Source organism: Oncorhynchus kisutch, linkage group LG19, assembly GCF_002021735.2.
Source record: "Oncorhynchus kisutch isolate 150728-3 linkage group LG19, Okis_V2, whole genome shotgun sequence".
NCBI lineage: Eukaryota > Metazoa > Chordata > Actinopteri > Salmoniformes > Salmonidae > Oncorhynchus > Oncorhynchus kisutch.
The window spans coordinates 48253840-48281349 of NC_034192.2; the positions used below are offsets into that span (position 1 = coordinate 48253840).

At 42.4% G+C, this 27510-nt stretch overlaps 1 protein-coding gene across 6 annotated transcripts in view; it reads right to left on the minus strand.

The window, feature by feature from the left end:
• Positions 1 to 27510, minus strand: part of atp8a1 (ATPase phospholipid transporting 8A1) — a 193421-nt gene that overhangs the window by 118683 nt on the left and 47228 nt on the right. For all 6 annotated transcript variants that reach the window (XM_031798420.1, XM_031798419.1, XM_031798418.1 and 3 more), the window contains exons 2-4: positions 20120 to 20240; positions 7271 to 7370; positions 3251 to 3349 (exon numbers count right to left, since the gene is read on the minus strand). In XM_031798420.1, the coding sequence (XP_031654280.1) occupies positions 3251 to 3349; positions 7271 to 7370; positions 20120 to 20240 (320 nt within the window). The remainder of the gene's footprint in view (positions 1 to 3250; positions 3350 to 7270; positions 7371 to 20119; positions 20241 to 27510) is intronic.

A 27510-nucleotide genomic window follows, 5' to 3' on the forward strand; every position in this document is an offset into this window, starting at 1 on the left:
TTTCTCCAGTTAGTAATTTTACTAATATTGAGGACAATACGCATCTTTGTTGCACAGTATTTAACATGTCAAACAATACAGCGACTTTAAAAGGACTAGAAAGGGCTACCCTTCCCCTAAAAATATTTCCCCAGCCAGAGTCCGGACTTGAACCCAATCAAACATTTCTGGAGAGACCAGAAAATAGCTTTGCAGCGACGCTCTCTATCCAACCTGACAGATCTTGAGAGAATCTGCAGAGAAGAATGGCAGAAACTCCAGAAATACAGGTGTGCCAAGCTTGTAGCGTCATACCCAAACAGACTCGAGGCTCTCGCTGTAAAATGTGCTTCAACAAAGTAGATTAAAGGGTCTGAACACTAAGGTAAATGTGAAATTTCAGTTTGTTTTGTCTTAGAACAAAGTAGCCTAGCTATTAATACTGCTGAGAACAGTGAGGAGCTCCTTCTGCAACTTAAATACCCTTCAAATATCTGAGGTGTAGCCTACCAGTATCCCTCCATCAGACAGCCAACATGCTTAAGGCATGAAGAAAAGTAAAGACTCAAATGCCTTTCTGAGTTGGAAACTATACCGCTGAGGTTTTGATGTGCACCAAACGCAACTAAGCGTACTACTCGCCCAGCAGTCTTTGTTGTGTCCCTTGAGGAATTGCACATCATTGCACATCACAGGTTGCCTTAGATGTCCTCCACATTGTCTCCCCCTCAGTCCTGCTTTTTCACATTCACTCAGAAATACAATAGAATTAAATATAATTCAATATCCATGCAATGTGCTGGAGTGGCTAATGAATGTGGCTGTATGTCACGTGGAGGAGCACTGGCTCTCACCCACCAGCTGCAGCATCGTTGCCCGGCTTGCAGCCCTACAGCCCGGGCTGCAGCCCTACAGCCTTGCTGCAGCACTGTTGCCCTTACAGCGGCGTCGCCCGGCTGCAGCGGCGTCGCCCGGCTGCAGCGACGTTGCCCGGCTGCAGCGACGTTGCCCGGCTGCAGCCCTGCAGCACTGCAGCCCGGCTGCAGCGACGTTGCCCGGCTGCATCACTACAGCGACGTTGCCCGGCTGCAGCGACGTTGCCCGGCAGCCCAGCTGCAGCAGCGACGTTGCCCAGCTGCAGCAACGTTGTCCGGCTGCAGCACTACAACATATGAAGTCCTGAGTGCTCTGGAGCAGGTTCTCAGACTGGGGCAAAGGTTCACCTTCCAACAGGACAACGACCCTAGCACACAGCCAAGACAACACAGGAGTGGCTTCGGGACAAGTCTCAATGTCCTTGAGTGGCCCTGCCAGAGCCCAGACTTGAACCCAAACAAACATCTCTGGAGAGACCTGAAAATAGCTGTGCAGCCACACTCCCCATCCAACCTGACAGAGCTTGAGTACTGATTAAAGGTTCTGAATACTTATGTAAAATGTTAATTTATTAAAAATTAAAAACGGAAATGGCACATTTCTAAAAACCTGTTTTTGCTTCGTCATCATGGGGTATAGTGTGTAGATTAAAAAAATAAAAATAAAAACTCATTAATCAATTTTAGAATAAGGCTGTAACCTAACAAAATGTGGAAAAAGTTAAGGGGTCTGAATACTTTCCAAAGACACTGCATCTGCTAAAGCATGAAATAACAAAAGCACAGCATATACAGGGCTCCTAAAATACACACACACACACACACACACACACACACACACACTTGTGTTGCCTATACAATGCAGGCCTATTTATTTCATATAGTGATTAGTTCAGAACAAAGCTATGAGGGGATACTGAGATATGACTGATGGATCAATGATGAATGTTTTATGAAGCATGCGGGTCAATCATTGAGTCGGCCGTTTCATCATTGGGAGCCGATGGGAAGGGGACAGGGGGGTGGGCGTGGTGCAGGTGACCTTCATCCTAATAAAGACAGTCATCACCTTGCTGTTCCAATATTTATCACGAGAGGCCTGGGTGTAAATTGCTGCGCTGGTCACTTCACCACTAGATGCCAGATATGAAGACAACATTGCTAACGTTATAGGATAACTATTACAGTCCACAGGGAGCTGGGCTAGGCAGAGAGGATCGCATTGCAGGGGCACAGCTAAAAAGTGCAGCATACTCTGGCTTGGTACAGTACTGAATTCAATTCACTATTGGCAATGGGTCTTGGGAAATGTGTAAAAATGTGTACATTCTGACGCTTGGTATTGGAAACTGAAGCAAAATGTGTTAACCTTCAAAATATAGGCAAGCCTAAATGCTGGTCCACATTTTCAAACATCTGTTAATCAACATGAATTTCAGCAAATGGACACAACTGTTTCTGTGCATGAACTTATATAGGCTAATTTATGGACTGAGTAGCCCAGTGCAGTGCCCAGCTGTGACCGGTCCAGTCTGTGTGTGCTTGTGTTCTGCTGTGTTCCCGTCACCACAAGGTCTCCTCTCTGTTCTGTATGGGATTCCTTGAGCAATCAAAGGACAAGTGGCCTGAATCCAACAATACCAAGCAGACCGTGCAACTGAACATCTATTCACTCTCATCCATTTACAGTGGCTACCGTATTGAGTTAGAGTATGGTCAATTCAATCAAGGCAGGCAAACATCTTGCCTAATCTGAAGAAAAAAAAATGATATTGATAAATTCTAGAAGTGTGCCAGTCTCACACAAACGCTCAAATGCAACAGATTCTTCCTTGACAATGCATTATGTCCTTTAGGCAATACGGTTAACCATTAGCCTACTTTTTATACATTTTTATTCAGCCTTAGGCTAATTTAGGTTCCTCTGAGGTCAGAAGACTTAAAGAGATTGAAAGGGATTTTAAGCACATACAAAATTGTAACATATTGTACAAATTGGAATTCATAACATATCATACCAATTGGATGATGTACACAACTGTGCACAACTTTCGGGGACCCGTTTTGGTTTGTGAGTGCTACTTTCAAAACAACTGGCTGAAATTATACAAAACCTTTAACGCATCTTTAAAAGCCTTGAAAACACAGGTGCTGTTAATATCAGACTACGGTATCAAAGGGGCAATTTGAGTTAAGTGTTCCCCCAGTGTTCAGTGTTGGTAGTGTTCCCCCAGTGTTCAGTGTTGGTAGTGTTCCCCCAGTGTTCAGTGATGGTAGTGTTCCCCCAGTGTTCAGTGATGGTAGTGTTCCCCCAGTGTTCCGTGATGGTAGTGTTCCCCCAGTGTTCAGTGATGGTAGTGTTCCCCCAGTGTTCAGTGATGGTAGTGTTCCCTCACCAGATCCTCAATGAACTCCTTGACTGCTGCCACCACCAGGATGAAGAGGAGCGGCACCAGAGTTGTCCAGCGACCCGTGGGCGACACATCCGGAATTTGCTTAAAGGAAAAGCACATGTCCCAGTTCAAAATCAAAACATCACTGAATCACATAGGCATCCTAAATGGCATCCTATTCCCTTTATAGTGCACTATTTTTTGGCCAGTGCCTACAGGCTGATATTGAAATAAAAAATATCTAGCGATCCCATGAGTATCTAGCTACAGTGTAGCACCTGTTCAGTCAGTATTGACCAAGCCAGCACTCTTGGAAGTAAGTTCTCCCCCGAGAGCATCCCCTGGGGATCACTCATATCTGCGTACAAACACACACACACACACACACACACTTGATGAAGCTCCAGGTGACACCCTTTGGGACAACCTTCTGACACTGAGCTTGGCAGAGGGCTGTTTGTCAAGCAGAGGTCACCAGAAGCGACCCACTAGGGGGTCATTAGAGGGACAGGAGACAGGCCATGTGACACTGGGGTTGCATCGTTCAATCAATCAGTCAGTCCGTGTACAGTGCAAACCCCAAGCAGGCTGTCATGTGCCTTTTACGGAGGAATGGTTTTCGTCTGGCCACTCTACCTGAAGTGCTGCAGAGATGGGAGAACCTTCCAGAAGGACAGCCATCTCCACAGAGGAACTCTGGAGCTCTGTCAGAGTGACCATCAGGTTCTTGGTCAAATCCCTGACCAAGGCCCTTCTTCCCCGATTGCTCAGTTTGGGCCAGGCGGCCAGCTCTAGGAAGACTCGATGGTTTCAAACTTCTTTCATTTAAGAACGATGGAGGCTACTGTGTCCTTGTGGACCTTCAATACTGCTGAAATGTTTTGGTACCCTTCCCCAGATCTGTGCCTCAACCTAGTTTTTGCCCTGATATGCAGTGTCAATTGTGGGACCTTATATAGACAGGTGTGTACCTTTCCAAATCATGTCCAATCAATTTAATTTACAACAGGTGGACTCCAATCAAATTGTAGAAACATCAAGGATTATCAGTGGAAACAGGATGCACCTGAGCTCAGCAAAGGGTCTGAATACTTATGTAAACTAGTGCACTAAATAGGGAATAGGGTGTCCTTTGGGATGCAGTCAGTGTTCTGGGACATGAAAGGTAGGGCTCGCTGACATACTGTAAGCACACAGTGTCACTGGCTCTTTCTAGGTTGAGATGGATGGTATGCTAGTCAAGATTCATAGAAGGGGAATGGGAGATTTATTGTGAGTCTCTCCAAGGCGCCCATTGAACGCTTTTACAAAGAGTGCAGGACACGGTCATGCAGTATAATGAATAATAATTCATTTGTTTTAACATTACATAGCTACTATTAAAGAAATTCCACCCAAAAACAATCTTTTGGTATTTGTTTCACTAGTCCATTGTAGATTTAGTCCCAAATTGTTTTGCTTAATAGCAATCAAGATGTCAAGATCTGTGACCGACTGCCTCGATTTTCTGTAGCAAAATTTGATAAGGTTTTTTGTTGTACTTTTTATCCCCAATTTCGTGATATCCAATTGGTAGTTAGTCTGTCCCATCGCTGCAACTCCCATACGGACTTGGGAGAGGCTAACGTTTAGAGCCATGCATCCTCTGAAACACGACCCTGCCAAGCAGCACTGCTTCTTGGACTAGATAGTGTATTTTACCAGGAGTTTTTCCTTATTGTAGGCTACTACTTTCACCACTTTTAGTCTTAAAATATTAGGTTGTTTACTAAACCAATCACTCTGTTTAGCAAATGGCCTCACATTTGAATCCTTAAAGAGATGGGTGAGGCTAAGGCTTAAGAGGGTGTAAACGATGCAGAATGGGTGTAGACAAAGAGCTCTCCAGTAGGTGTACCAAAACATTCCAGGGTCATTTTCTCAAACGTGAGTTTACAAGTTTATCAACTTTCAAAGCAGAATTACTTTCCCCATTGTTCTTCAACTGCAGTGTATGCTATACCATTTCCTAGTTATTCGTCTCTACTTTTAACAAACCCGAGTGGTGCAGCGGTCTAAGGCACTACAGACCTGGGTCCGATCCCAGGCTGTGTCACAGCCTGCCGCAAACGTCAGCTAGCTAGCTAACAGTAAGCTTTAACTTGGGGTCTTTTTTTTTAGACATGTAGCTAGCTAGCTAGCTAGCTAAACAATGAACCATAATCCCAATCCATAGAGTACTACCAATACAAACAGATTGTCATAGCTAGCTAAAGTGAACCAAATAGGTTCAATGTTAGCTAGCTAACATCAGGCTATAACTAGCAATGTGAAATGGAATTCTGAGATATTACTACACACAGATCAAAAACGTAACGTTAACTAGCGAGTCAGCTAGCTAGCTGACGTTAGATGGCTAACAGTAAGTTAACTTGCAATGAAAACTTGCACAAAATAAGAAATCTATAATATCAGAAAATGTAGCTAGACTCTTTCCTATATACATGGATGAACGCTTACGGCAGACTGCAACCCCTTTCATTAAATAAGACGTCCTGTGTTGTTTCCATTTTCTTTGTACAGCTCATTCTGGTTCACACTGATCGTGTGTCAAGAATCATCTTAAGCTTTAGCCCGCACCCAAACTCTGACCATTTTACTCACCCTAGCAAAGCTTGTTTGGCTGTTTTCATGCAACAATGCAATTACACTTTTTTGCCAATGTTTACTGACACCGGCCATATTCAACGGGTGTTGAGCGTTCGTAAATTCATCAGTTATTCAGCGCTCTGGCACTCTCAGACGAGAGTGCTCTGAAACAGTTGTTGCAGTGACATTCCATTGAAATGGATACTTGCATAGTGGAGTCGTTTTGTTAAGTTTTACTACTCAATATAATTTTTTTAAAGCAGCGTTAGACAGGATTCCCTACACATACTGACCAGCTCAAATAGACAGAAGTGTGCTATATGGGAGACCAATCCAAAATCATCTCTCGGAATGTCCAGCCCACTCATTATCTCAGCCAATCATGGCTAGCGGGAGGGTTGCTGTGGCTAAACTGACTAGGCTCGTACTTTAACAATTGTATTAGTATTTACAGATGGCATAGAAGTTAGTTATTAAAGGCACATGAAAGTTCACATGTTCAAAGAAGGCATTTCTGCAAAAAACATTGACATACAAACCGCTCTCCTGTGAAGTAATGACCCGAACATACCCCTAGTTTCCTGAAACAGTCACATTTAGTGTCAAACGTTCTCATTAACGCTGTGTTAGTCAGCTCTCATTACCGCTGCATTAGTTAACAGAATCCAGAGTGATAAAAGATTGAGGTTTAAGTCTTGCCCTGAATCCATTGTCCTAATCGGCTCCGTGGAGCTTTGAACTTCTAGGAAAGAGTTTTTTTTATTTTATTCACACTAAGGTTCTGTGAGGTTAAGCGTAATTACTCTGAACTTTTAGTAGATTGTGGATTTCCTCTGGTCTATTATGCCACATTCTCGAGAAATCAAAGTTAATAAGACAGAGTCATGTTCATTGGGGCACGCAAAGGAAAATGTTTTGATTAGTTTCGCAACAGAAAACTAAAATAAGCATTTCTTATTGGTCAAGTCCAGGTAGTCCCTCCATGTTTCGGTCCATTTTCATCCGTTTGGTGCCTAATGAACACAACTCTGATCTAGCCACACAAATCCAAGCGCCACCATCCAAATGAGAATATTTCCACGCTATCCATGTGAGTGCTGGTCTGTGTTAAGAAACTTTGTTTGTCCTCTGCTACAACTCATGTCTGGTAAACCACTGACATATAGTTGTGGTGCATTTTTAAAGCATCTGATGTGTGGAATGATGTGTGTTGAGGAAGTAAAACACTAAATTCCTTTAGAGAGAGGGACACTCACGCTCCCACATGTATTTTTCAGTAGTGTGTGTATTCAGTTTGGGAATGCATGTGGGGTATTCAGTGTTTTTGAATATTAATGTAACCTTTACTACAGATGGCAAAGCTCTAGCAACCAATACAAATAATCTCTGTCTTACCTGCAGGAGAGCGATGAAGAGGAAGAAGGAGTTGGCAGCCCTTCTGAACTGAGAGTAGAGGAACCGAGGTAGGAAGGTGAGGACATTATACTTTGCAGTGCTGCAGGGCAGAGAAAAGGATATATATATATATATATATATATATATATATATATATATATATATATATATATATATATATATATATATATATATATATATATATATATATATATATATATATATATATATATATATATATATATATATATATATATATATATATATATATATATATATATATATATATATATATATATAGAGAGAGAGAGAGAGAGAGAGAGAACACAGAAAGGCAGAGAGAAAGAGAAAACAGTTCAGTTCCATGAATCAGTTTCTTTCCACTAACAGGCATCTTATACCAATAAACATAATATACAGTACCACTCAAAAGCTTGGACATACCTACTCATTCAAGGGTTACTCTTTGTTTTACTATTTTTCTACATTGTAGAATAATAGTTAAGACATCAAAAGTTTGAAATAACATAAGGAATCATGTATGAACCAAAAAAAAGTGTTAAACAAATATCAAATATATTTTAGATTCTTCAAAGTAGCCACCCTTTGCCTTGATTACAGCTGTATACTCTCTTGGCATTTTCAATCAGCATCACCTGGAATACTTTTCCAACAGTCTTGAAGGAGTTTCCATATATGCTGAGCACTTGTTGGCTGCTTTTCCTTCACTCTGCGGTCCAACTCATCCCAAACCATCTCAATTGGGTTGAGGTCGGGTGATTGTGGAGTCCAGGTCACCTGATGCAGAACTCCATCATTCTCCTTCTTGGTCAAATTGCCCTTACACTGCCTGGAGGTGTGTTGGATCATTGTCCTGTGAAAAACAAATGATAGTCCCACTAAGCGCAAACCAGAGGGGGTGGCGTATCACTTCAGAATGCTGTGGTATTCATGCTGGTTAAGTGTGCCTTGAATTATAAATAACTAACAGTGTCACTAGCAAAGCACCACCACACCACAGCCTCCATGCTTCACGGTGGGAACCACATATGCAGAGGTCATCCATTCACTTACTCTGCATCTCACAAAGACACAGTGATTGGAACCAAAAATCTCAAATTTGGACTCATACCAAAAGGACTGATTTCCACCGATCTAATGTCCATTGCTCGTGTTTCTTGGCCCAATTTAACCATGAAAGCCTGATTCACGCAGTCTCCTCTGAACAGTTGATGTTGAGATGCGTCTGTTACTTGAACTCTGAAGCAATTATTTGGGATGCAATTTCTGAGACTGGTACTTCTAATGAACTTATCCTCTGCAACAGAGGTAACTCTGGGTCTTCCTTTCCTATGGTGGTCTTCATGAGAACCAGTTTCATCATAGCACTTGATGGTGTTTGCGACTACACTTGAAGAAACTTTAAAAGCTCTTGACATTTTTCCACACAGACTGACCATGTCTTAAAGTAATGATGGACTGTCATTTCTCTTTGCTTATTTGAGCTGTTCTTGTCATAATAGGGACTTGGTCTTTTACCAAATAGGGCTCTCTTCTGAATACCACCCCTACCTGATTGGCTCAAAAGCATTAAGAAGGAAAGAAATTCCACAAATTAACAAGGCACACCTGTTAATCAAAATGCATTCCAGGTGACTACCTCATAAAAAACTTGTTGGGAGAATGCCAAGACTGTTCAAAGCTGTCGTCTAGGCAAAGGGTGGCTACTTTCAAGAATCTCAAATATAAAGTATATTTTGATTTGTTTAACACTTTTTTGGTTACTACATTTATTTATTTGCTACATGATTCCATATGTGTTATTTCATAGTTTTGTTGTCTTCACTATTATTCTACCACGTACAAAATAGTACAAATAAAGAAAAACCATTGAATGAGTAGGTGTCCAAACTTTTGACTGGTACTGTATATCTCCTGATACCCCATCCAGCCTCGAGTTGATACATTTCACCCTCATCTCCACCTCCCACAATCCACCATTCCTGGAAGCTGCTTCTCCTGAGTGCAGGGGGTGGCGGAGCTCTGAGCTGTGGTTGAACATGTACTGTGTGAGTGATGAATGGCAGGCCAGTCGGCTAAATTACCATAAAGCATAACTAAGGGGAGCTCTCCTGGCAGACGTAAGCTATGGCAGAGAGGGGGTGCCTGGCAGAGCACCTCCGGCCCAGACCAGACAGAGCCTGATTTACAGCCGCATTAAGGGCCAGCCAGCCAGAGCACTTTGGGGGGAGATAAACGCTGTGATGTAGACCATGCCACCAGGCTATGACATGTTTGTCTGTTAGGGTAGGCTACACTACGGCTTTTTTTTTTTAAAGCTGACAGAAAACCTCTGGAGACATGAACAGCATTTTACTTGTCTGTAAAGTAATGCCGCTTCCATCACTAGGTAAACAGAACTGTCAAACTGTCAAAGTTTGTTATACATTACGACTTAACAAGACATTTAATAGAATGAACGGACATTTCGCTACCTTATCATTAAAAAAACATAGCAGGACATCAAATCAGCAACATTTGTTGTTGTCAAGGAGGCAACATTACATGCCTAAAAAGTAATCAATTATGGACATGTTACTGAACTGTGTTCCGTCTTTAAAAGGGTCGCGGTAGATATAATTCATTGCCTGGCCCTAGCTGTCATACATACGTAATAGGACTATTATTCTGCATTGCGAATTGACATGGAATTTTATGATTTATTTATATTCATTTTAACAGAAACTCCCCCCAAAAAGTTTTGTTTATAAAGTAACAGGGCTGACCGTAACAGGGCTGACCGTAACAGGGCTGACCGTAACAGGGCTGACCGTAACAGGGCTGACGACCTCATCTTAAAAGTCATTAATCCCCTTGTGACAGGGGGAATGGAAGCTTGTTGTGTGCAACAGGGAGGGGCAACTGAATGCAAGGCAAGCTTCACCAAAGAAACTGACATTGTTAAAACATTTCTAGCCGATCTATTGGTAACAGGGTTGAAGGGTTATGGTCGACTTGCTCAGTTTTCCACCACAAGACACCAGAAACTGGCAAAAACAAAAAATCCATGTGGTCCAGGCTATATTAAAGGGCACTTCATTTAATACTGTACATTTTCTCACACATGATGTTATCTACTGGTGTAGATAAAGTAGCATAATGCAACGCCAGTCAAGCTTATACACACACACAGATTATATACTGTAATCACAATCCATAATAGGCCTCCCTCCATAGACAAGGCACACAATCAGACAGACTGTGATAAATCATCAACAAGCAGACACACACACGCAGTAATACATACAGACTGGGCGGGGATAGTACGCCAGTGAGCGTGGAGAGAGACTGGCAAACAGTCAATGATAAGAGATAGTGCTCCATTCATCTTCTCCCCGTCACATCCGTCTAGTGGGGCTCTGTCTGTGAGAGAGGCGGCTATCAGACAACAGCACAGCACACATGGCAGTAGATTGCTATACAATAGGGCATGGTACCATAACGTACCATCTTTGCAGAGCGATGTAATGGAAAACCTCATCAGAACACCGATCAAGCCTCCATTGAGTTTTTCTTGGAAATCCTTTTTTGTAAGTAACTTGTAAGTAAAACTTAAATGGTGGTTTGAACAAGATGACATGAAGGGGATCTGTGTCTGCACCACATGGTCTCTCTACTGGTGTCTACCAGAGCTCAGATCTAGGCCCTCTCCTGTTCTCTCTGTACACCAAGTCGCTCAGCAATGTAATATACTCCCATGGTTTCTCCTACCATTGCTATGCTACGTGGATGAAACTCAACTATTTTTCTCCATCCCCCCTCTGACACTCAGCCGAAAGTGTGAACAAAAGCTGACAAAAATGGTGGACACTCTCCACTGCTTCATGGCCAAGCTCTTTACTGGACCTGGCCTAGTCTACGTAATTTGAACCCCCTAGCACCATCCCAGTTTTGCCACGAGGACCATGTTTGGTCTTCACAGAAGTCCATTGTCAGCATTGTTGTGCCGTGGAAATTCGCACCTGGGGGGAAAAAAAAAACAAAAAAACGGGCTAGTCATACCTGTGGGAAAAAAATATTGGCTAGGCTTAGTTCCCTTGTTCTTTGTGTTACGTTGAGGAGTTGGCCGAGTGGCTTGTTTTACGTATAGGAGTTTGCCAGGTGGCATTGTGTTATGTTGAGGAGTTGGCCAGGTGGCTTGTGTTACACTGAGGAGTTGGCCAGGTGGCTTGTGTTACACTGAGGAGTTGGCCAGGTGGCTTGTGTTACGCTGAGGAGTTGGCCAGGCGGCTTAGGGAGTGCGGTCACCTCTGCACCACAGAATCCATGACCCGGTCTCGTTACCTCATTTGAACCCCCGGCGGATGGTGTTAGCTGTTAAAAATAATAACCAGTGTTTTGCTCTCGATTTAATATTTTGTTCCTTCAGCTACTTCCTTTTCTTTCCATCTTCCATCTCTCCTCCTATCGCTCTTTCTTTCCTTCCGTATTTCTTTGGGGCAAAACCACGGCGAATGACAATAAAAAAGTGATCCTTTAACACTCCTCTTCTTAATGGAGATTACTGCACCAGCTCTCCATTAACACTCCTCTTCTTAATGGAGATTACTGCACCAGCTCTCCATTAACACTCCTCTTCTTAATGGAGATTACTGCACCAGCTCTCCATTAACACTCCTCTTCTTAATGGAGATTACTGCACCAGCTCTCCATTAACACTCCTCTTCTTAATGGAGATTACTGCACCAGCTCTCCATTAACACTCCTCTTCTTAATGGAGATTACTGCACCAGCTCTCCATTAACACTCCTCTTCTTAATGGAGATTACTGCACCAGCTCTCCATTAACACTCCTCTTCTTAATGGAGATTACTGCACCAGCTCTCCATTAACACTCCTCTTCTTAATGGAGATTACTGCACCAGCTCTCCATTAACACTCCTCTTCTTAATGGAGATTACTGCACCAGCTCTCCATTAACACTCCTCTTCTTAATGGAGATTACTGCACCAGCTCTCCATTAACACTCCTCTTCTTAATGGAGATTACTGCACCAGCTCTCCATTCATTATCTACCCGTGGCCTCAGGACTGAGACCACTTCCTCCTCATCTCTCCACTCAAAATGAGTTAAAAATATTAAAAAATTTAAAATGGGACCCTATTCCCTATTTAGCGCACTACTTTTGGCCAAAGCCCTATGGCTCAATGGCCAACAGCCGTGAAGACATTTGTAGCAATTTTGGGGACAGTCGAGAGAAGATGATCGACATTACATTACCTGATTTGGCATAAAAGGATGATGTCACCGTTGTAGCTTCAAATCTGACCATGTCAAGTTAAATGTGTGCAAACACAATTGCACAAAAGCACCAATAAGGACGAGTCATGCGTCCTTTGAAACATCACCCTCCAAACCACACTCCATTACACCCGCCTGCTTAACCTGGAAGCCAGCCGTACCAATGTGTCGGGGGAAACACCGCTCAACTGATGACCGAAGTCAGCCTGCAGGCACCCGCCCGCCACAAGGATTTATAAAGAACAATGAGCCAAGTAATGCCCCCCGGTCAAACTCTGACACAGCAGGTCTGTAGTGACAACTCAAGCACTGCAGTGGCTTAGACCACTGCACCACTCGGGAGAAGCCAGAACAACTAAAGGGTACATTAATAACTCTAAATTAAGCATGTGTGCCCCGACTCTTTTCTCTGTATATATATCAATGATGTTGCTCTTGCTGCGGGCGATTCCCTGATCCAACTCTACGCAGACGACACCATTCTGTATACTTCCGGCCCGCCCTTGGACACTGTGCTATCTAACCTCCAAACGAGCTTCAACGCCATACAACACTCCTTCCGTGGCCTCCAACTGCTCTTAAACGCTAGTAAAAACCAAATGCATGCTTTTCAACCGTTCGCTGCCTGCACCCGCACGCCCGACTAGCATCACCACCCTGGATGGTTCCGACCTAGAATATGTGGACATCTATAAGTACCTAGGTGTCTGGCTAGACTATAAACTCTCCTTCCAGACTCATATCAAACATCTTCAATCTAAAATCAAATCTAGAGTCGGCTTTCTATTCCGCAACAAAGCCTCCTTCACTCACGCCGCCAAACTTACCCTAGTAAAACTGACTATCTTACCGATCCTCGACTTCGGCGATGTCATCTACAAAATAGCTTCCAATACTCTACTCAGCAAACTGGATGCAGTTTATCACAGTGCCATCTGTTTTGTTACTAAAGCACCTTATACCACCCACCACTGCAACCTGTATGCTCTAGTCGGCTGGCCATCGCTTCATATTCATCGCCAAACCCACTGGCTCCAGGTCATCTAGAAGTCCATGCTAGGTAAAGCTCCGCCTTATCTCAGTTCACTGGTCACGATGGCAACACCCACCCGTAGCACGTGCTCCAGCAGGTGTATCTCACTGATCATCCCTAAAGCCAACACCTCATTTGGCCGCCTTTCGTTCCAGTTCTCTGCTGCCTGTGACTGGAACGAATTACAAAAATCGCTGAAGTTGGAGACTTTTATCTCCCTCACCAACTTCAAACATCTGCTATCTGGGCAGCTAACCGATCGCTGCAGCTGTACATAGTCCATCGGTAAATAGCCCACCTAATCTACCTACCTCATCCCCATACTGTTTATATTTATTTACTTTTCTGCTCTTTTGCACACCAGTATCTCTACCTGTACATGACCATCTGATCATTTATCACTCCAGTGCTAATCTGCAAAATTGTAATTATTCACCTACCTCCTCATGCCTTTTACACACAATGTATATAGACTCTTTTTTTATTTTCTATTGTGTTAGTGACTTGTTAATTGTTTACTCCATGTGTAACTCTGTGTTGTCTGTTCACACTGCTATGCTGTATTTTGGCCAGGTCGCAGTTGTAAATGAGAACTTGTTCTCAACTAGCCTACCTGGTTAAATAAAAGGTGAAATAAAAAAAATAAAAAAAAAAAATGTGTGCGTACATGTATCCTTTCATGTGAGTACGCACGTAACCCCTTGTGCAAAATTCCCTGCATGGATTCACCATGTCAGCTTTTCACAGAACACACAATGAACAGCAGCTTGCCCTGCCTGACTCTCCGGTTTGCCCTGGTTGAAGTCATGCACATCCCACCACCGACTCCCATGTCACATTACATTAGCACAAGATCTGGTCTGACAAGTAGTGCAGCTGAATAAACAGTTTCCATCACTCACACGACCAGCAGGCTGTGTACCAAATTGCACCCTATTCCCGATATCATGCACTCCTTTTGACCAGGGCCCATGTGTCTGTGTGATAAGATTCCATTTGGGACAAGACCAGCAGTGGCGCAACATATCATTATGGAGATGCTGGTAGTGATAGTGGTGGAGCGGTGCAGTGTATGGAGAAATACACAGGTAAATATTTTTAGTTTAAATAGAACGTGTGAAAGTGATTCCATGAGCACTATACTACGAATCAGGTTTGAAGAGGTACAGTCGAAGATTACATGAAAACTCATTTTTCAACCACTCCATAAATGTCTTGTTAACAAACTATAGTTTTGACAAGTCAGTTAGGACATCTACTTTATGCACGACACAAGTCATTTTTCCAACAATTGTTTACAGACAGATTATTTCACTTATAATTCACTGTATCACAATTCCAGTGGGTCAGAAGTTTACATCCACTAAATTGACTGTGTCTTTAAACAGCTTGGAAAATTACAGACAATTATGTCATGGCTTTAAAAGCTTCCGATAGGCTAATTGACATCAATTGAGTCAATTGGAGGTGAACCTGTGGATGTATTTCAAGGCCTACCGTCAAACTCAGTGCCTCTTTGCTTGACATTATGGGAAAATCAAAAGAAATCAGCCAAAAATTCAGAAAAAGATTTGTAGACCTCCACAAGTCTGGTTCATCCTTGGGAGCAATTTCCAAATGCCTGAAGGTACCACGTTCATCTGTACAAACAATAGTACGCAAGTATAAACACTATGGGACCTCCCAGCCGTCATACCGCTCAGGAAGGAGACGCATTCTGTCGGCCTAGAGATGAACATAGTTTGGTGCGAAAAGTGCAAATCAATCCCAGAACAGCAGCAAATGACCTTGTGACGGTGCTGGAGGAAACGATACAAAAGTATCTATATCCACAGTAAAAAGAGTCCAATATCAACATAACCTGAAAGACGGCTCAGCAAGGAAAAAGCCACGGCTCCAAAAACGCCATAAAAAAGCCAAACTAAGGTTTGCAACTGCACATGGGGACAAAGATTGTACTTTTTTGAGAAATGTCTGATGAAACAATAATAGAACTGTTTGGCCATAATGACCGTCGTTATGTTTGGAGGAAGAAGGGGGAGGCTTGCAACCCGAAGAACACCATCCGTGAAGCACGGGGGTGAGAGCATCATGTTGTGAGGGTGCTTTGCTGCAGGAGGGACTGGTGCACTTCACAAAATAGATGGCATCATGAGGAAGAATAATTATGTGGATATATTGAAGCAACATCTCAAGACATCAGTCAGGAAGTTAAAGCTTGGTCGCAAATGTGTCTTCCAAATGGCCAATGACCCCAAGCATACTTAAAAAATTGTGTCAAAATGGCTTAAGGACAACAAAGTCAAGGTATTCGAGAGGCCATCCCAACTTATTATGGGAAGCTTGTGGAAGGCTACCCGAAACGTTTGACCCAAGTTAAACAATTTAAAGGCAATGCTACCAAATACTAATTGAGTATGTAAACTTCTGACCTACTGGGAATGTGATTAAAGTAATACAAGCTGAAATAAATCACTCTACTATTATTCTGACATTTCACATTCTTAAAATAAAGTGGACCTAAAAACAGGGAATTTTTACTAGGATTTAATGACAGGAATTGTGAAACACTGAGTTTGAATGTATTTGGCTAAGCTGTATGTAAACTTCCGACTTCAACTAACTTTGGTAAACTCGGTATAACCGGTCATAAGAAAGTGGCTCACTTTTTAGCCATGGCAACAAATCTTTCAGAACCAACCTACTCCGGGTCAGGCTAACTCCCCTTACCCTGAATGAAATGACTGAGCTGCGAGATGAAGACCAATGAAATCAGATTCCCTCCCTCTCGCAAAGAGTCCGTCATCCTCCCCTTCATTTGGGTAAGATGACTGATTCAATATTTTATTATTCAAATGTGTTAAAAATAGTAATATTTCCTGAGCTGCTTAAGGCACTGCAGTGCTTGAGGCGTCACTACAGATATGGGTTCGATCCCGGGCTGTGTCGCAGCCGGCCACACCCGGGAGACCCATGAGGCGATGCCTCAATTGGCCCAACGTCTTCCGGGTTAGGGGAGGGTTTGGCCGGCTGAGAAGTCCTTAGCGACTCCTGTGGCGGGCCGGGCGCATGCATGGTGACACGGTCCCCCGTTGTACAGTGTTTCCTCCGACACATTGGTGCAGCTGGCTTCCAGGTTAAGAGAGCAGTCTGTCAAGAAGCAGTGCGGCTTGTCATGGTTGTGCTTTGGAGGACGCATGGCTCTCGACCTTCACCTCTCCTGAGTCCGTACGGGAATTGCAGCAATGGGACAACTACCAATTGGGGAGAAAAGGGGGTTAAAAATAATGTGTTTTTTTAAATACCTATCACATGACACATTTAGCAATGACGGGATGCATTTGAAAGTTATATAGAGTAAAACTATTGAATGACAAAATTATTTTATTGATAGGAGTGGGGGAAAAAAGGTGTTTGTGCTTTTCTACACCAAAGCAACGGCGGCATTAACGACACAAAAAAAATTCTAAAAGCCTATTTCACACCACAGCCTACTGAATTTGCAAGAATTTTGATTTCAGGAAAACATTTAAAATGTTCCACTGACCCCCCATGGATTGATGTTTCAGCATTGTCTCATGAGTTTGGCGATCGACTAGCAGTTACAAGCCTGATAGAGTTAGCGGCAGGCAAATGAGCAACAGCCTGAGTAAATCTATCATCCATCGTAGTATACCTCTATGGTCCCAGATCTGTTTGTGCGGTATAGACAACACCTATACAACCGTTGCCATGCCAAACATAATGACCATAGGAGTTGGCAAGACAGCAAAACCAGATCTGGGACCAGAGCCTGAAAGTGACTCTCTGGGTGACTTTTTATGGGCAGCAGCATACAGTGTTCAAGGATCAGATGGAACCAAATCACATCGACACAAGTCGGAACAAGAATTGGAGATCCAAGATAGCAGCGGATAAAAAGAGGAGTCCAAAAATGCAAATTTTTAGGCACAGCATGACTTGCTTGGTTAATCTATGCTAAGAAGCTGAATATTGACTCGTTGTCATTTCATTGTGTCCATGATTTTGTGTTTCATTCTAGTGGTTGGCTGTATGCTGCTAAGGCTCTGTTTTTCCTGTGGCGGTGGATGGGTGTGTCTGTGTGTGCGATGCAGACATCTTCAGCCGCTCATGCAGCAGGAATGCTAACGCTAATATTCCCTGACAGAGGATGGCCAGCCCAGACCTGACCTTTCAATGCAACACGGCTCCACAAGGAACAGAGGAGGGAAACGCCAGCGAGCTAACTAAAGTTGAGTCCCAAATGGAGCCCTATTCCCTATATAGTGCACTACTTTTAACCATCTAGTGCACTATATAGAGTAGAAGGTGACATTTGGAGTGTAGCCCTAGCGAGGTAGAGTTTCTGGACAAATCCACAACGAGAGCCCTTAGTGGTTGTAAAAGGGCTGCAGTGAGTAGGGGGGGGGGGGGGGGGCTCGAGTCAGTCTAATGTATAGTAGCTTACAGTGGAATAGTGTATGTAGCCTACATTGGAATAGTGTATGTAGCCTACAATGTAATAGTTAATGTCGGCCTAGTAGTACTACTGATGAAACATGACTCAACGAACGACACTGGTCTGTTGTGTCTCTGTGGGGTTAAGGGGTTAAAAAGGTCCGATATGCCGGGGGCTGATATGGGGAAAAAAATGCTTACCTCTGGGTCACTGTTGCCAGTACCCAAATAGTTGAGATCCTCACGCAAGCACATGCAGCGTACTCGAAGGTATGGATTATCTTCAGATGTCACAGAATGATCAGCTATTCATAATTCTCTTCTACTTGTCAAATAGACAATGACCTTTTCAAACTGGAAGAGTTGCACCTTGTCCGTTTGTCATGTTGCCTATGCCTCCCACCAAAACAGGCAGGCACGTGTAGGAGCTGTACATTTCTCAGGGTTTAGAAGCTGCCTGCCTGTCATCCTACCACCCCCCACTATAGATCATCCCGAGCCCATATTTCAAATCAGGCACATTGACATGTCTTGAACTTTGCTGCCTCCTCAGCAACAATTCCTCTGCTTTGACAAATGGCAACACTGTTGTTGTTGTTGTTGTTGTTGTTGGGAGTCCCAGTCCCCCCCCCCTTCCTTCCCAGCAGGTGTCAGGGCAAAGCGGGCCAGGTGGGAAGGGGGAAAGGGAGAGCGAGAGAGAAAGAGAAGAGGACATGAAGAACTGCAGTGTGACTTCATCTGGTAATGATATACAGTGGAACAAAATAACCCGGAGACCCAAAGGCCTCTTGCTACCTTTGAGGTCCAATACCCAATACACACAAAAATAAGCCCTGACAACTTGACGATGCCACACGATTGGTCTCTCCTGACCTTATAGTTTTAGTATTCAAATCAGGTTTCTTGTCAGGTTATATGCAAGCTGGCTACTTATTAAATGACACAATATTGGCCCTAGATGGAGCTCCATGCACCAAACGGAATAGACATTTTATCATCCCTCATATCAAGCAAATATCTGACAATATAAAATGCAGCCGTACTTGAATTGTTCTCCTCTCCGGTCAGCACTGGAGAATTGTGTGAGGAAATGTGTGAAACAGCCAGAGTCATGTTATATTTATCAGGAGATGAGTAACATACTGTAAGTAACTCTTAGTTGTTCTCTAGTCGGGGTGTGAACATTTAAGATGTTAAAACGAAGTTGGGATCCTTAAAGTTATGAAAAATCCATAAATCCATGCTGTGGGGGGTGCAGTTATCACAAAACATATTATTTTCCGTGTTATAGCCTAACTAGATGATAGGTTGTAAACACATGGCGAAAGCTGTGTCATTTAAATCTAACCAGTGAGGAAAAGGCTAACTTTAGGCTACTGTGGTGAATTTGCGAGGCATGAAAGACAAGACATTGAGAGATACAGATTACCAATACATTTTCCTCCTCCCTAATGATGCAAGTGTGTGTTCAGCCTTTGGTCTGTTGCGTGTAGAATATCTTTGCCTATTCATTCATGATATTCCCTGCTTTACTGAAGTTGAGACAAGACACAGCCTTCCATTGTGTGATACAGCATTTGATTGCCATCCCTCACTAGCTTGCTATGCAAGATGCGAGTGATTGTGTTCTCGGAAGTACGGCAAATAATCAGTCTCCTCCATTCCAAAAATACTGACTATTAGGAGGCGATTCCTAGCTAAATCGAATCTTGACACTCAGAAACGGGAGTTGACATCAGGAGTCGACATTCAAGGAGTCGAAGAATCAATTATTTGGAGTCAAGCCTCCACCACTACGTCATCGTGGTTAACTTTGGAAAAATGGCAGAGAAAGGCAAGCTATAGAAGTGGCCTTGTATGGCAATACTATGAGAAGTTAAATGAGAAGGAAATGCAAACTGAGCAAGCCGGAATTGAGGTACAATAATGGTAGTACAGATGCAATGCAATCTCTGCGAGAGGGAGGGAATCTGTGGGAAATTGTATCGCCACAGTTAGTCTTTCAACGTTATGCAAGCAAAGAGGATGATAGGCCAACCAATGAACAGACGTCTTACCTGACGTGATTGCTGCAGAACTTGGTGAACTGTGGCTGATTGAGGAATATCAGTCGTGCATCTTCTTGGTCAGCTAAAGAGGTCTTTGCGGAGGTTGCCGTGTCCTCTGTCTTTTCGTACCCTGAGGGAAGAACGGAAAAAAGAAAACTCATTCAAAAAAACAGATTTTCAAAAGTCATTGCCTACATGTACAAAATTGTCTTTTCAGCACCAGATCTTCCCAGATAGCTTCATCCGTTTAATAGAATCACCTTCCAGTCAGAGTATTTGCAATGTGTGACGTAGTATAAAAAAGGCACAAAAGTCAGTACTTTGCATAGATGTTGTTAATGGCACTTCTCTGTGCTGAATAGAACCAAAGCTGAAAAGGGGCCATTTAGATGAAAATGTGAGGTTGACTCAAAGAAAAGGCACTAAGAACTTTTGGACAAGGTCACAGAAGAAAGAAAAAAAAGTATGACAAGGTTGGTCCAGGCAGGGTTTATTTTCAAACAAGGCTTTCTTCGAGCAGATGGCAGAGTCGAAGGCAAATCTGTGTCTCAGGGTCATCCATTCTGCAGGGTTCAGGTGGCAATGTATGTGTGTATGTGTGTGTGTGTGTGTGTTACAGAAATCACAGAAGATTGGATTACGACTAGATAAAATGCCTTTTACACAATGTCCCTTCAGGGTGCCTTTTTAAGGAAGATCAGATGCTGCAGGTACACCTTTAACTGGCTTCTCCCGAGACCAAGCACAAACACCACTGGGTAGGGACTGAGACCAAGCACAGACACCACTGGGTAGGGACTGAGACCAAGCACAGACACTACTGGGTAGGGACTGAGACCAAGCACAGACACCACTGGGTAGTGTCGGGATCGATAGTCTCAGTTTAAACATTCCCCGCCGTGTAGCCAATGCTCCACGTGGTATGGTTAGGAATTGAACAACCATTGCAACCTTAGCTTACACTGAGGTTTTTGATGTCTGAAGAGGATTTCCACAGGAGCGGGTTTTATTCGTAACAGTAAAAAAGGCGGTTCTATGACGCCCGATCATGTCTGTGCTCACGGGTGCTGGCAAATGACAAACTTTAATTCGAGAGAATTGCATTCCCTTTAAAGGTTTAACATTACAATACATGATTTAATCTTTACTCATTCCTTTTACACAATACTTATATGCAAACCCCATAATTGAGAAATGTACACATTCAGAGATATAGTTGTGCGTTTCCTGTCCTCTCTGAGGTCAGCAAATGAAACACCCACGTCGTACCCATCCTTTAAGTTCCACGGACCATTCCCACCTACTCACAAGTGTAGATTTTGTTTCATATTCTCATTATGGGGATTTAGAAGTTCGCCATGTGAAATCCTTTGTTCTCTCCATGTCTCTTTCTGCATGGCCAGGGGGAGAGAGTCTCCGCCAGGAATTTACAACCTGAGATAACAGAACCTGGGTGTAGGAGAGAGTGAGAAGGAGGGGGAGGCCACTATCTATACCCAGAAAGGGCCACGTCATGACATTAGGGACTTATACTAAGCAAATACACAAACATGGATGTGTCAGCTACAGACTTCATTCTATTCTCCAATGCTTAAATACTAGGTTAATTTGAGAAGTCACGACCAGCCTACTTCTGCCCTCATTGCATTTATTTTAAAATGAGACATGACCAGCCTACACTCCCTGGCATCGCATTCTTGAGCTGTGAAAAAGCCTAAATCCCCTAATTGAGTACTAGGCTGTTTAAAGTGGAAATTACAGCGTTTTAGCAACATGAAATCGTGTAAAAATCAGTTCATGTAAACCGCCAGGAAGAATGATGCCTTTTCATACATATTCTCACACTCGCCCACTTAGATATGGTCATTTTCACATGTTTATACTTACATAGAATGATTTACGTGACCGACCCAGCTCAAAATCGTTATTCTGTATCAAAATTTGAAATAGTTTTTTTTACATTGGATTAAAGTAGAGACTCAGAGCTAGAAAATAATATTTCATACACTACATTTGAGGAACAATGGGAAAGTATTTCTGCTTTGAAAGTTGCAAAACTTGTAAACTCACTTTTGAGAAAATGGCATTTGAATGTTTTGGTACTACTACTGGTGAGCCCTTCTTAGTATACAAACATTCAGCATAGTTCACACTCTTAAGCTTTAACCCCACCCATCTCTAACGGCTGATCCGAGCATTCTTTACTAACAGCAGCAGTCAACCACCCAAGCTAACTTGCTAGCTAATTCCAGACATAAATGAGAGCACAGCTCACTGAACATTACTCGCCCTAGCAGACGTGGTTGGGCTGTTGTTATCCAGAGCATTGGCGACAGCAACTGCGCCGTCAGATTGTCAGTTTGTAAATTCAGAGCATTTTGCTCTCAGAGCGTTCATATATACATACAACAATGGCCGGAGTTGAATGGAACACCTTAGTGACTGTTCCCTCTGCTCTATACAATGAATACATATGTTTATTTTATGTGATGATAAAAGGCTCATACAATAAATATTTTTTTAAATGTTTTTTCACAGTGATAGCGACTCCGACTGGGAGCCCCCGGTGCCCGCTCTACCTGTGCCCCCAGTGGTGTTCATATGCCACAGTTCATTACTGCAGGCATGACTGTGCCTCAGGGCCAAAAGGGCACAGCATGGAGGCGTCGTTGTGTTCTGTGTCGCATGAAATGCACCACTTGTTCAGTTTGCCTCTGCTTTACATCAGAAAGAGACTGCTAGGGGACATGGCACAGGCAGCAAAATATTATGACGGGGACTTCCAAGGGGTGTACTGTTTTTTTGTTTTTTACATTTTTGTAATAATATTTTTTTTAACATTTTGTGTGTGTGTGTGTGTGTGTGTGTGTGTGTTAGAATTGCTTTTTGATATGTTGTATATAGTTATTTGCACTGCTGTATATAGTTATAGGTCATTTCACCAATTCGGCCACTTGGGTACATTTGAGCAACTTGTGTGGGACACCTGGGTGACTTCATGCTAAATGTCATGTAGCTTACCCATTCCTGAAGTTATCAGTCCTACAGTTGCCCTCTTGTTTTATCCATCAAAATGATCCCCAGCAACCTATTCTAGTACATGTGAAAGATGTAACGACAACAATAAAAAACAGAAAACGTATGCTCTTTCTTTCTCTTTTCTTCCACCAGATCTACTGTGTTATATTCTCCTACATTCAATTAACATTTCCACAAACTTCAGAAAGTTTCCATTCAAATGATACCAAGAATATGCATATCCTTGCCTCTGGGGCTGAGCTACAGGCAGTTAGATTTGGGTATGTCTTCAGACGGAAATTGAGAACAAAAGGGATGCAGCCAAAAAAAGGTTCAAGAAGAAGTTACAGGTCTGTGAGAGCCAGAAATCTTGCTTGTTTGTAGGTGACCAAATACTTATTTTCCACCATGATTTGAAAATAAATTCATAAAACTCTACAATGTGATTTTCTTGATTTTTTACCTAATTTTGTCTGTCATAGTTGAAGTGTACCTATGATGAAAATTACAGGCCTCTCATCTTTTTAAGTGGGAGAACTTGCACAATTGGTGGCTGACTAAATACTTTTTTGCCCCACTGTAGCAGGCAATAGCAATATAAGTTGCTTTTAGGTTATAATTTTCATTTAGATATCATTTTTATTAACCTCATGACAATGATTTGAGATTGACGTTAATATAAATTAAACTGTTCCAAGAATTACCGGCAACTTCAGGAGAGTAATGCCAGAATCTGCAAAAGCCAGCAGGAGAGAGAGGAGAATGGTTGGGTCAGGTTACGTTTTTTTCCTTCTGGTTATCTAGATCTCTGGCTCCCATGTGAGTCATTTGTGTCTTATTTCATCAAACAGTAAGCTTAACGTATCAGACAAGCTCAATGCATAGAGTTGATTTTATTAAAACACATAGGGTGTCTATATATGGAAAAATACACGTAAAAAAATGTCTAACAAGCCATTGGTTGAAAGAACAGACAACTGTCGACGAACATTTGTTTTCGTCTGGAACAGCCCTAATGATAACTGTGGATAAGTCGTTCAAGTTCAGTATAGCTACCTAGCAAAGTGATTCACATTTCTTGCAAGCTAACCAAATGACACCTGCATCTCCAGCAGTAGAACCAAAAAACGATATTGGGGAGTTGTCCACTCACCCACTCATCAAATGACATGACATCCTCCCCGCAGCTAGCTAGCTAGCTAAAGTTAGGCTCAGCATTTTCATCTTGCTTAATAAAAAAAAGCTACATAAATATGCTGAACAAAAATAGAAAGGCAACATGCAACAAATTTACTTTTTATTGAGTTACAGTTCATAAGGAAATCAGTCAATTAAAATACATTAATTAGGTCCTAATCTATGGATTTCATATGACTGGGAATACAGATATGCATCTGTTGGTCACAGATACCTTTAAAATAAAAGGTAGGGGTTTGGATCAGAAAAACTGTCAGTACCTGGTGTGACAACCATTTGTCTCATGCAGCACAGCATCTTTGCATAAAGTTGATCAGGCTGTTGATTGTGGCCTGTGTAATGTTGTCCCATTCATCTTCAACGGCCCTGCGAAGTTGCTGGATATCAGCAGGAACTGGAACACGCGGTCATACACATCGCAGGCCTGTGCAGGCCTGGGCAAATATTTTCCTTAGAGGGCCACATTAGAATATATTTTTGCCATTGTGGGCCAGAATGAAATGACAGGATTATACATCAAGTGTATGACTGTTGAAATATATATCTACTGTAAATCACATTCAGATATGCTACTTATTTTACATGCACAGAAATAAACCATATCCATTTTCTCCTTTTGGTTGGTATTTTCATTATTCAACATGCAATACACTACACGGAGGGAAAAAATATAATGTTCATTCAGCACCACGGACAGAACTCTTGTTAACAGGTATGCACAAAAACACAACAGAGAGAGCTCAACATTACATTTAAACTACTAAATTAGTGTAAGGAGTGAAGTCTCTGATGGGCATTGACTAGAGCAGTTAAGTCCGGTATAGTTTCTGATGTTGCTATGCGCAGGATTGCTGAGAAGTGAGAGTCAGTAAGAGATGATCTGTGCCTTGAATTATATTTCATCACTGAAAATGTCTGTTCACATACATACACTTTTAAGCATCTTCCCCAAACTCAGCCATCTCACATTTGTGTGGTAGGGGAGTTCTGCAAGACCCAACTGTCTCATCCAACAGTGAGACAAAGTGCCTGTGGTTTAAAGATATGCTCTTATGAAATGTACCACTTTAGTGACTATCCACAACATGGTTCATTTTCAGAACACATTTACAGAGCACCTCCTGATGAATGCAATTCAGGAAAATTATTTTCTGATCTGGGTTCAGCTCAGCTACTTGATCTTGTATCCTTTTCAAAAAGGCCAACGTTTGGGCACCCATCAGTGGTCACACTGGATAACATTTCAAAATTCCGTCCCAGATTTGTCACACACTTATTAACCTCCAATACATATTTCCCTGTGGTTATGCGCTTCATTGATTGTACTGAAGCAAGCTCCTCTGTAATTTCAACGTCTGGGGTTATGCCTCGTAAGAATATCAACAACTGTACCGTGTCACGTGCATCACTGCTCTCATCCAGGGCCAAGGAGAAATGTCTTTCAACTGTTCTATATTCTCTGCGATGTCCTCAACATGCTGTGTCACTGTTCGTTTTGACAGGGAAATATTTTCAAACAGCTCTTTCTTGTCAAGGAAAAGTATTACTGCAGAGTCAATTAAACATTCTTTAAATGAATTCGCCCTTAGCGAATGGCTTGCTATGTTTAGCAATTGTGTGGGACATTACATAGCTAGTTCACGCAATTCCGTTGTTTGCAGAATGCAGTTTTGTGAAAAGTCCTTGCTGCTTTTGCAACTGAGAAAGCTACTCTATCGATGCACTTCCCCTCTGCTCAGAAGACATTCCTATATTTCTCTGCATGCTTCGGATGGAAATGTCGGGACAAGTTGTAGTCTTTCAAGACAGCGATGCTCGCTTTGCACACAGCTTTCCCTGATACCTCAAAGAAATATTTCGATGTCCACTCTTGCTGGAACACCCTACATTCATTGTCCACTCATTTGAGCAATTTCTAGCTAGCTACTATTTGTAACTGTGACATGCGTGTCAGCCTGTCAGTCACTGTCTGTCCTCGTGAAGTTGATATTTACACGTGCCTTCAAAATAAATGTCACTCAAGCAGTGAGAGTTAAATAATTACACAAAGGCAAGTATTTGTTGGGCTGTTCATTTGAATAACAAAAACATTTTTCAAAACTTTACTATCGCAAATTCTTTATGTGATCTGAGCATGATTCCGCAGGCCGTATTGAATCAGGTTGCGGGCCGCATATGGGCCAGCCTTTGTCCAGGCCTGATCTAGAGCATCCCTAACAAGCTCAATGGGTGACACTTCTGGTGAGTATGCAGGCCCTGGAAGAACTGGGACATTTTCAGCTTCCAGAAATTGTGTACAGATCCTTAAATATTGGGCCGTGCATCATCATGCTGAAATAAGAGTTGATGGCGGTGGATGAAAGGCACGACAATGGGCCTAAGGATCTCATCGCGGTAGCTCTGTGCATTAAAATTGCCATTGAGAAAATGCTATTGTGTTTGTCGTCTGTAACTTATGCCTGCCCATACCATAACCCCACCATGGGGCACTCTGTTCACAACATTGACATCAGCAAACCGTTAGCACACACACCATACGGTTGTGAGACCAGTTGGACATGCTGGCAAATTCTCTAAAATGTGGCCTTTTATTGTCCCTAGCACAAGGTGCACCTGTGTAATGATAATTCTGTTGAATCAGTTACTTGATTTGCCACACCTGTCACATGGATGGATTATTTTGGCAAAGGACACATTCTTACTAACAGGGACAAAAACCAAAATTTGTGGACAACATTTGAGAAACAAGCTGTGTGTGTGTATGGAACATTTTATTTCAGCTCATGAAACCAACACTTTACATGTTGCATTTATAGTTTTGTTCAATGTAGATAAGCTAGCCTATTAGCCACATATGACTGACTTGTGATCGTTTCCCTTGCAACTTTGATTGTATTAACATTCTCAGCCTTTGCTACATTCGTCCATTTTTGTAAAAAAATTGAGTCATTGAAACAATCAGTGCATCCTGAATGGCTGGAGGTAGCAAACAATGTACCAGACCAGCTGTGATTTACAACCTGATAGCAATATTTGTTGGACAACCAAAAATGTATTGGTAAATTATATTCATCATGCATTGAACAGCATCCATCTATTCTGCCAACAATGCCCTAGTGTACATCATGGAATGAACCTATTTTTAAAACCTCTTATGAATTATGTTTTGTACCATTAACTGGGGA